Source organism: Chenopodium quinoa, unplaced genomic scaffold (genome assembly GCF_001683475.1).
Source record: "Chenopodium quinoa cultivar QQ74 unplaced genomic scaffold, ASM168347v1, whole genome shotgun sequence".
NCBI classification, from domain to species: Eukaryota; Viridiplantae; Streptophyta; class Magnoliopsida; order Caryophyllales; family Amaranthaceae; genus Chenopodium; species Chenopodium quinoa.
In genome coordinates, this window is record NW_018744304.1 from 3,855,003 (window position 1) to 3,865,980 (window position 10,978).

The 10,978-nt window shown below is 40.6% G+C and overlaps 1 protein-coding gene across 1 annotated transcript; it reads left to right on the top strand.

Annotated features, from left to right (window-relative positions):
• Positions 1-3,789: 3,789 nt before the first annotated feature.
• LOC110695824 lies at positions 3,790-4,278 on the top strand. Its single transcript, XM_021873050.1, has one exon. It carries the CDS (start codon positions 3,790-3,792, stop codon positions 4,276-4,278), a length of 489 nt encoding a protein of 162 aa, XP_021728742.1.
• Positions 4,279-10,978: the final 6,700 nt, after the last annotated feature.

Consider the following 10,978-nt stretch of genomic DNA (forward strand, 5'->3'; position numbering starts at 1 on the left):
CTGGTACCCCTAAGACTTTGAGACATGCCTTTTTTGAGTGCAAAAATTTGAAAGACTTTAGGACAGATTGTGACTGTAGTGAACTCGCTAAATGGCCTCATGATATGGGTTTTATCAATCTCTTTGAGCTATGGAGTAAATATGATGCAAAAAAGTAGTGTAGGGGAGTGATTTTGCTTTGGTGTTTATAGAATAAAAGAAATGACAAGGTCTTCCAGGGCTTGGAAAGCTGTCATCATTTGATTGTGGAGCATGTTCACCGTCTCTGGCTGCATCACCTACACTAGCAAAATATATGGGCCAAAACAGAGATCCGTATGCCAGAGCCCTTAGTCATGAGTTTCTCCTCCTCAAGGGATTGTGAAGCTGAATTATTATGCCTCACTTAGTGAAGATGGATGAGTGAGGATTGTTGTAGTGGCTCGTGATTTTCCAGGGAGTGTCGTGTTTGCAGCCACCAGACGAGTCTGAGCGTACTTGCCAGCTATCATAGCTTAGGGGAAGGTAGTAGCGCTAGCCTTAAAACTAGCAAAACAGCATGGTTTAGCTGACAATACCATTGAGTCTGACTGCCAGGTACTTGTGAGGAGGTTATGCAAGGCTGAAACTTTCTTCAGGGACTTAGATGCGATGCTTGATGACATTCTTTGATCTAGTTCTTCCTTTAATTCAATTACTTGGAGTCATGTAAAGCAAGATGCGAATACTATAGCACACAATTTAGCTCGCATTAGGTCTTTTGGTATTGAACTAGTATGGGTGAACGAACCATAGTCCTTGTAATATAAGGCGTCATCCTTTTCCTAAAAACAAAAAAAAAAAGAAAAATTGTTAAAATCCACCTCTTATATAACACTTTTTTTTTTTTTTGTGAAAAAACACCTTATTGTTGAGAAAATGCCAAAATGAAGTTCACATGACTTGTAGATAACTTGTAGCTCATCACATATTATGGAAAATAATTTGTATAAAAGTACAATCATGTAAAATATTTTAATGGCAATATTTGCCTATAAATAAGTTCACTATCTTGTGAACTAGTGGAGTAAGAAGAAGAAGAAAATAACACCGACTCTTTCATTTGTTCTTTTGCTCTCTTCTATCTCCATCTTCATAAACATACAATATCATTCTATAATTAGAAAGTCATCTTTTAACACGTTATCAGCACCAATTCCTAGTCAGGTATATTTATAGCTACTTCTCAAAATTATAACAAATAAATATTATCTACTTCTAAATGTTTTGAGGAATATGCTCTACAGTTGCCCATATTTTGGGATCCTCTATACCAGAAACTCAAACATTTACTGTATCATGTATAAAAAAAAAAAAAAAAAAAAAACACAATGGTGAAAAAAAAAATCCTCTTATAACTTATGAATTCATTACTTTCCCTCCTTGTTTTATTCATGTTGGTATCTCGGTTTTTTTTGTTTGATTCATGCACATTGATATTACGTACTCACCTTTTATGTAAAATTTAATCTTTAGTTATTATAATTGATTAGTAATGACTTTGCATACATATTATTAACTAAATTGACAAAAAGATGCAACATTTTTTTTACTTATTATTTTTTTTTCTTTTACGTACTTTTTGTGTTTCTTTCAGTTTTCGAACCCATGATCTTTTATAGATATTAGGGATCTCGGACCACTATGGCTTGCATTCCCAGTGTGATAACCTTTTACAATTATAAATACTTATATTTGGACCATAATTTTGCCAGTACATCAAACTATTATATGATATTTTTTACAATTGTACAAAACAGTAACAGATAAACCTACCTCTATAAATGGTAGATTTTCTCCCGATTTTCACCACAAATCCCATATCCTTTCCCATTTTTTTTCCTTTATCCAAAAAAAAAAAAACTTTTCACTCCTTCCTCTCCAATATATTCCCCCACTATAAGAAATAGGGCAATTTACGACGGACGTGTTCCAACGAACACGAAAATCCGTCGGAAAAAACGCGATTTCCGAGGGATTTAAGTTCCGTCAGATATTTCCGACGAATTTAGATTATTCGTCGGAAATTTCCAACGGATTTATATATCATTCCGATGGATTTAGAGAAAAAAAAAATTAAAAAAAAAAACAAAAACAAAACCCCATTTTTAAAGCGCAAACCCTACTCTTACCCCCTTCACGCCTCTTTTCTCTTTCTCTCTCCTCTCTTCTTTCCTCTTCCCCTCTTTCTCCTTTCCTTCTCCTTCTTTCACCTTCCTTCTCCTTCTATGGCGGTGGCGCCCCTATTCTTCCTCTCCTTCTCCTTCCTCTCCTTCCTTTCCTCTTCCCCTCTTTTTCTTTCCTCTTCCCCTCTTTGTTTTCATTTTCAGTTTGGGTTATTTGGGTTTCAATTCAAAATAAATTCAAGATTTTCAAGAAAATCAAGGTTTTCATGTCAAATTCGACCATGAAAACTCTAGATCTAGAGTTTTCATGGTCGAATTTGACCTTGTAAACCCAATTTTGACGGTTTTTTTTTTGTCAAAATTAAGGTATGTGTCTTTTTTTCTTCTTAATTAACTTGTTTATTTTTCTGATTTTTTTGAATTATGGTGTTGTTGAATTATGGCTTTTTTTTTATTTTTTTTGGGTGGTTTCGGTTGTTGTTTTGGGTGGTTTCGGTGAGGTGGGTGGTGGGTTTGGGGAGGTGGTGGGAGGTGGGTTTCAGGGTGGTTTCAGGGAGGATTCGGGGAGGTGGGTTAAGTTAGGCAGGTGGAGAGGCGGGTTAAGGTGGTAAGGGGGCTGCTGGGGGGTTTGTGTGGGGGGTCTGCTGGAGGGTCTGTGTGGGGGGCTGCTGGGGGGTATGTGGGTGGTGGTTTGGGTGTGTGGGGGGTCTGGGTGGGGGTCTGTGTGGGGTGGGGGGGTTGTTGGTGGGCTGGTGGTGGGGGTGGGTCTGGGTGGGGCTTTTTTGTTTATTTTTTTTATTGACTTTTCTGACGGAAATTTCCGTCGGAAGTAAGTAGATTTCAACGGACTTTTCCGTCGGTCTGAGTTACCTTCCGACGAAAAATTCCGTCGGAATAGACCACTTCCGACGGAAAAGTCTGTCGGAATCTTGCGACGGACTTTCCAATCAAGTCAAACCCGACTCCGATAGAACAAAATCCGTCGGAAATTCCATCGGAAAGGACCTTTCCGACGGAATTTCCTTCCAAAATATCCTGAAATTCCTACAAAAGGTATTGCGACAATGCCTTCCGACGGAATTTCAGGGTTTTCCGACGGATTTCTTTCGCCGTTGATTGGTTGTTTTCTAGTAGTGCCCGACGGCAACCACAACACTCAAAACACCCACACCTTCACCTTTGAGGAAGATTTAAGGAAGATAAAACAATATCTTCTTCTAATTATGGCGCTTGTAGTTATGTTAGTAGCAATATTAATTTTTGTCATGATGTACAAGTGAAGTTTGTTTATTTTGTCGGTTTAGTAGATTAAAATCATTTTTTTGCTTTATTATGTTGTTTTGTTGTTATTAATCATCATTGTATAATATTAACATTATTATTATAATTATTATTACTACTGTTGTTGTTGTCGTTTTGCTGTTTATGCGACTAATATGATTTATTTTTGCCTAATCATACAATTACTCACAATAATAAACCAAGGGGGAGAAAGAATTATATTATTGATGGTTTATTATTGTTAAATAAATTTAATTATCACGTGTTTCATTAACAAACTAAAAATATGGAAGAATTAAACATATATGATGTACGTATGATTTATTATTATAAATTAATTATCACGTAATTTGTTGTAGTTAAAATGGGAGATCTTATGAAAAGACAATTCAGCATCCTAGATTTATCTGGAAAGAAATTTTTGGAATGGAAAGTCGATGCTATGATGAATTTAAAAGCTCAAGGGTTGGAGCACACTTTTAAAGATAATAAAAGTCCCTTTGGTCAAACAACTAATACTACCACTTCTGCAATGACGGTTGAAAAACCTATTACTGAACAAGAAAAGGCAAAAGCCTTAGTGTTACTAAGGCATCATTTACATGAAGGTCTTAAAACTGAGTGCATGATGGTTGAAGATCCCACAGAATTATGGGATTTCCTTAATGAAAGATTTGGACACCACAAAAGGGTGCTCTTTCCTAAGGCATTATTTAACTGGACAAATTTACGGTTCCAGGATTTCAAATCCGTAATTGATTACAATTCAACCATGCATGAGATAGTATCTATATTGAGGTACTGTGATCATCCAGTCACCGATGAACAGATGATTGAAAAAACACTCATTTAATGAATAAATGAGTGTATTGCTTGTTGCGGAACAAAATAGTGATCTTTTGTTGAAAAATCATAATCTTAGACCAACTGGGTGTTTGGCCACTTATCATGAGGCAAATGCAACAAGTTCTTATCCACCCGAGGCAAATACTATACAAAGAGGTGGACGTGGAAATTACAATGGTCGTGGAAGATGCCGTGGAAATTATCGCGGACGAGGCCGAGGACGTGGTAGAAATAATTTTCAAAGAAACAGTAATTTCAAAAATTTTGAAAAACAGAAGGGACAGTCATCTGGAAGCCACAAACAAAAACCTTCAAAAGGAAAAGACACATGTTACAGATGTGGCATGACAGGGCATTGCGGAAGTACTTGTCGTATGACCAAACATTTGGTAGACCTTTACCAGGCTTCTGTAAAAGGCAAGGAGAAAAATGGAGAAGCAAATTATGTTAATGAAGAAAATGCTCCATGTCCTACCCTTGATGTGTCCGATTTCTTCATGGACAATGCTAAAATTGGGAATGATATCATCTTTGGAGAAAATAACAATGCTTAAATAACCCATCTACTAATGTAATATATACTATGTTTTAATGTATTTTCTGTTATGTACTGTATTTTAAATGACTAGTCATGTACTCTTAATTTCTATCATCAATAAAAGTTTGTATTATATTATTCTAAATTAATCTCATATTTATTTTATGAAGATATGGATATGCCTGAAGTTGGTTCCAAATATCAGTGCCTTTTGGACAGTGGAATAACACACACTATCTTAAAGGACGTGGAAATTACAATGGTCGTGGAAGATGCCGTGGAAATTATCGCGGACGAGGCCGAGGATGTGGTAGAAATAATTTTCAAAGAAACAGTAATTTCAAAAATTTTGAAAAACAGAAGGGACAGTCATCTGGAAGCCACAAACAAAATCCTTCAAAAGGAAAAGACACATGTTACAGATGTGGCATGACAGGGCATTGCGGAAGTACTTGTCGTATGACCAAACATTTGGTAGACCTTTACCAGGCTTCTGTAAAAGGCAAGGAGAAAAATGCAGAAGCAAATTATGTTAATGAAGAAAATGCTCCATGTCCTACCCTTGATGTGTCCGATTTCTTCATGGACAATGCTAAAATTGGGAATGATATCATCTTTGGAGAAAATAACAATGCTTAAATAACCCATCTACTAATGTAATATATACTATGTTTTAATGTATTTTCTGTTATGTACTGTATTTTAAATGACTAGTCATGTACTCTTAATTTCTATCATCAATAAAAGTTTGTATTATATTATTCTAAATTAATCTCATATTTATTTTATGAAGATATGGATATGCCTGAAGTTGGTTCCAAATATCAGTGCCTTTTGGACAGTGGAATAACACACACTATCTTAAAGGATAGGAAATATTTTTCACAACTAAAGTTGTTTCAGGCAAATGTAAACACTATTTCCGGGTCAGCAAAATTAATTGAAGGATCTAGAAAGGGTTGTATAATGCTTCCAAATGGAACAAAATTGATGATCAATAAGGCTTTATACTCGAGTAAATCTCGAAGAAATCTCATAAGCTTTAAAGATTTACGCCAAAATGGCTATCATTTAGAAACAATGGCAATAGGTCAAAAGGAGTATTTATGCCTCACGGCAGGAAAATATGCTAAGAAACACATTTATGAGAGATTGCCAGCATATTCTTCGGGATTATATCGTATAAACATACGACCCGTGGAAATCAATATGATATCTAACCAGAAGTTAGATGACAAACATTTGATTATTTTATGGCATGATCGTTTAGGACATCCAGCAACTGGGATGATGCAAAGAATAATAGCAAATTCAATTGGACATTCAATAAGAAATGTCAAAATTCCTCGATCAGATGAATTAACATGCTCTGCATGTTCACTTGGAAAATTAATAATAAGACCATCTATGAACAAAATTGCTATTGAATCTCCAAAATTCTTGGAAAGAATTCAGGGAGATATTTGTGGGCCAATTAATCCGGCATGTGGACCATTTCGATATTTCATGGTTTTAATTGATGCTTCTTGTTTGGGGGTTTTTTATGTGTCCGACGGATGAGTTAAAATTTCCTAGTATGCTCCTTCCTTTGCCTGTACCTGCACGAATAACGGAATACTCCGGCTGGGGCTGGGGTGTTCCGCCTCCGAAGATTAAGTTAGTCTCTTTCTTAATGAGGAATTAAGACAATAAATGCTTCTCGATATGAGAGCGTTTGCAAGGGGATTTGTGTTTTGTTGGTTGGTGGAAAAATGATTCGATCCCCATTAATGAGGTCTGCCCTTACTATTTATAGTAGGGGAGAGCTGTACCTCAATTAGGGTACAATGACACGTGTCGCAAAGGGATTGGGCCTTTGCTAACTGTTGCAAGCTTGACACGTGGCAAGCCTTTATAGGGCCACGTGTCTTTAGGGTAATTTTACCCTAAACATCTGCCCCTCACAGGTGTGACATGGCATGTCCACGTGTCACCTGTGACAAGTGTCAGACGCATGGGAGGAGACGGTTCGTCTTCTTCCCTCCTTTTTTCAAATTTCAAGTTTTTAGGGCAGAAGGCATCGTTTCGCCTTTGGCTCCTTCTCTATAAATGAGAGACACTCTCTCTCTTTTCCACACTTTGCATAATTTTTCAAAAAAATTTCTGAGAGAGAGCTCTGATACCGGCTGCATAATTTCCTAAGTTTCCTTGCATCTGACATTTTCAAATCAAGCACATTCGGCAACCGGTTGGGTGTTCTTTCATTAATCTCAAAGGTACCGGCTGCTCTTTCCTTTCTACTTTTTCGCTTTCGTTTGAGGACTTTGAACGTTTCACCCCATCCGGGTTGCCTGCCGCCTGTGGGTCTTTAACCCATATCCCAGTTGAACCTTCTCCCTCAGCCGGCATAGCCCCGTCTGAGGGGTCTTCAACTTTTAAGAATTATGCATTCCAAACACCCGCATTCGGTTTAACACCGTCTGGGGGTCTTTGATCCTATCCCAAATAGAATTATCTTTAAATAATCAGGCATTCAAAGTACCCATCCGGTCCAACTCCGCCTGGGATACTTCTAAGCTTTTACCACGAAATGATTTCAAAAACCCCAACCGGTTTTAAAGCCGGTTGGGTCATCATCTCTGTCTTTTTCATGACCTTTCCAATTTTTAAGGTGCATTCAATGCACCCCTATCTGGTGACACACCGTCTGGGTATTGCTTGAGCAGGCTCTTCTTTTTTTTTTTTTTTAAACATGGCTTTTAAAGCATCCCCATCCGGAATTACTCCGCCTGGGTATTTGTTTTGTCAAGTGATGATTTCAAAAACCCCAACCGGTTTTAAAGCCGGCTGGGTCATCATCCTTGCCCTTTCATGACCTTTCCAAATTTTAAGGTGCATTCAATGCACCTCCATCCGGTGACTCACCGTCTAGGTATCGTTTGAACAGGCCTTTTTAATATACCCTCATCCGGATGGGGTACCTTTGACCCAACTTCTTTGATACCGTCTGGGTTATCATGGAGTGAGCCTTACATTTTACTATTTTAACCAAAGCTTATCACAACCCCCCTATCCGGTGTTATACCGTTTGGGGGTACTTCTAACCTAGCTCACTGAATACTGTCTGGGGTATTATTCATTGAACTGTACAATTAATCTAGCTAAGTTTTACAATAATGCAAGTCATAACCCCCCATCCGGTCTTTATACCATCTGGGGTGCTTTTAACCCAGCTCACTGAATACCGTCTGGGGTATCATAGAGAGCTTTACAATATTCTAGCTAGTTATTACAAATGTTTGTAAAGAACCCCCATCCGGCCTTATTCCGTCTGGGATACTTCTGACCCACCTCATTGAACACCGTCTGGGGGGTTATTGGGTGAGTTAATGAATAACCGGCTAAGTATCTACTTTGTCTTTTTCTGCTTTTAACATTTTCGCGGAGTTCCCCGTTTGAGGTGACTTCAAGCCAAATCTCAACTCTCATTTCAAAGGTACCGCCTGCATCCCATACTTGTCACTTTCTTTTATTTCCGGTTGTATAGTATTAGGATATGGACTCCGCCAATGCACACACGGCACAACCTACGACTGTGGTCAGCCGGTCACTAGGAACGGCTGAGTCTAGGACTGGGATTGCCGTCTGGGGGTTCTTGGAACAACCTTCACCTACATCGAATCTGACCGTCTCTGTTCACGTGCAGGACAGAATGGCTTGGATTAGAGTGACGAGAATCGACCCTGACTACCAGTCCGACGATGCAGCCGTTGATCCGGCTAACCCTATAAATTAAGAACAAGCCGAGGAACCGGCTGAGATGGGTCCTAATGAAGAGGTTCCGCAAAATTCTCCGAGTACACCTAGCACACCGGGTGATAGTATCTTGGACAGCTCTGGTTCCAACGCTGAGGAATCTGGAGAGGGATCCGGAGAGGGATTTGGTGAAGAATCCGGAGAGGGATCAACCGGTAATGAGGAGTCCGGTTCTGATGAGGAGTCTCTTGGAACGGCTGCCCCTATTGACGAAGAAGCCTATAAGTGGCCAGCTGCTGGCGACCCTATCGACATAACCATGTCCGCCAGGGATGTGGTCACTCTAAATGCCACTCTCCCTGCTTTTTTACAAAAGAAACCGGTTGGGGAGGGATGGGAAGTAATTGTCCCGCCTGTAGAGGCAAGCGTCGTCTGGACCGACGATGTGGATAATGCCGACAACTACTTCGGCTGTTATGAGGCGGCATTCACAGCCGGCCTCCGGTTCCCCCTCCACCACTACATTAAAGCCATACTAAGGGGGTATGACTTGGGCATATGGCAGTTGACCCCTAACTCATGGGTCAACATACTTGGATACATTGCTTCCCGCGAGATGTAGGAGGTCAAACCAAGCTGGGAAGCCTTTGCACACATGCATTATCTCAGCAGGGCGTCGGGTGGGTGGAATGCGTGGTATACTCTAACCACGCACCCGGAATATATGATGACGTTGGACAAACCATCCAAATGGAGTAATTGGAAGAGCAAATTTTATGTCGTCTCTTCCCCATCTCCTCAACTTAATCGCCGGCTGTGTAGATACAATAAACACCCAGCTTTGCTTGGTAGGAAGTGTGCTCTGCCTAGAGTGCCAAGCGAGGCATGGGATAAAATCATGCAGAAGGGCCTCTTCAAAAAGACAACCTCCCGCCTAGATGATGGGAGTGAGATAATAGTTCCTCAGTTCTGGGTGCCCCACCCGGACTGGTTCAAGGATGAGGCATTTCTCTCCGCCTGAAACCTTAGCACCATGTTCCCCAAGAGTAGGTTTTTACTGATCACTGGCCCTAGCCGCCTGACATTGGTTTGTTGTACTGCATATTAACCATTCTTTTGTTTTTGCAGAAGTTGCGATGGAGAAGATACCAAAAGAAAAGACACCGGCTACCTTAGCCGCTCTGCTCCGGAAGGAACAAATTAAGAAAAAAAAGTCGTAGCTGGCGGCTAAAGAAGGCGGGGTAACATTTATTTCCTCTTTTTCACCTGTTGTAGCATTTGTATACTGTGTTGACATTAACCAGTTGGTTTTGCATATTTGCAGGCTGGGAACAAAGTTTTTCCTCGCTCTCTGTCTAAGATGGTCAAAAGACCGGCGGGGTACATTCCTCTGCATGCTGCTAAGGTACTAAAGATGTCGGTTCCCCCGCCGGCTAAGTCTACTCCAAAGCCGCCTGCAGGAGGCAGGCCCACCACTGGAGGCAAAAGCCTTAGTGGAATTGTTCCCACCATTGAAGTGGTGGATGAGGGTGTGAAGGAGTCGGTGACTCCGGCTGGCCTATGCGAGTAAAGACCCAAGCTTGCCAATCCGGGGATTCTTCTGGCAGCCGTCAGAATATTGGCGAGGCGTATGCTCAACACCTGACAGATAAATCTTTAATTGCAGATGCTACCTCCAGCCGGCCCAACTATCAAAAGTATGCCAAGAGGATGATCCGGACCCTAACCTGGACCGAGAACGAGGCTATGCCGGCTGTGCATACAGTCAACATTGACCGGATCACTTCTCTCTTGGCTGAATTAATTTTACCGGATGCATCACCTTCTTGTAATTTTATTGTTTACCGTTTTAGTTGTTTGAAGATAATTCTAACATTCCTCTACCGGCTGATATCACAGGTGATGCTGAGAGTTGACGAGCTTCAGGTCCCCTTGCGCAAGAAGCAAGAGGAGGTAAAGGATGCCTAGAGACGGGCATCTAAGCTCATTGATGTTTCCCAATACAATGCCATTAGATATGACTTGGAAACTAAACGGCGAGTGTTGGAACAGGGGGAATTGCTGAAGCAAACTATTGAGGCTGATGAGGTGGAAAAGGCGAGGGCGGATGGGCTAGCTCTAAAGGTCAACAACCTTCAAGCCGATCTCAAGGCTTTAGAAGGAGCTGACAAGGAAAACGACGACCTTCGCGCCGACGTCAACCGGCTCAAAAATGAACTTGCTTCTAGTCAGGCGGCTCATAAAGAAGAGCTGAAAAAAGAACAAAGCCGCCAGATTGCTGAGAATGAGACCGACAATGAGGAGCGCATGAAGCTCGCCTGGGGGCTCATACACCCGGATTATGACTACGAGTTCTTCGACCTTAGGTACAAGTATGCCTTAGAGGTATATGATGCCAACGTCCTTGGACTGGACCCGCCTGCTCCCTTCAAGG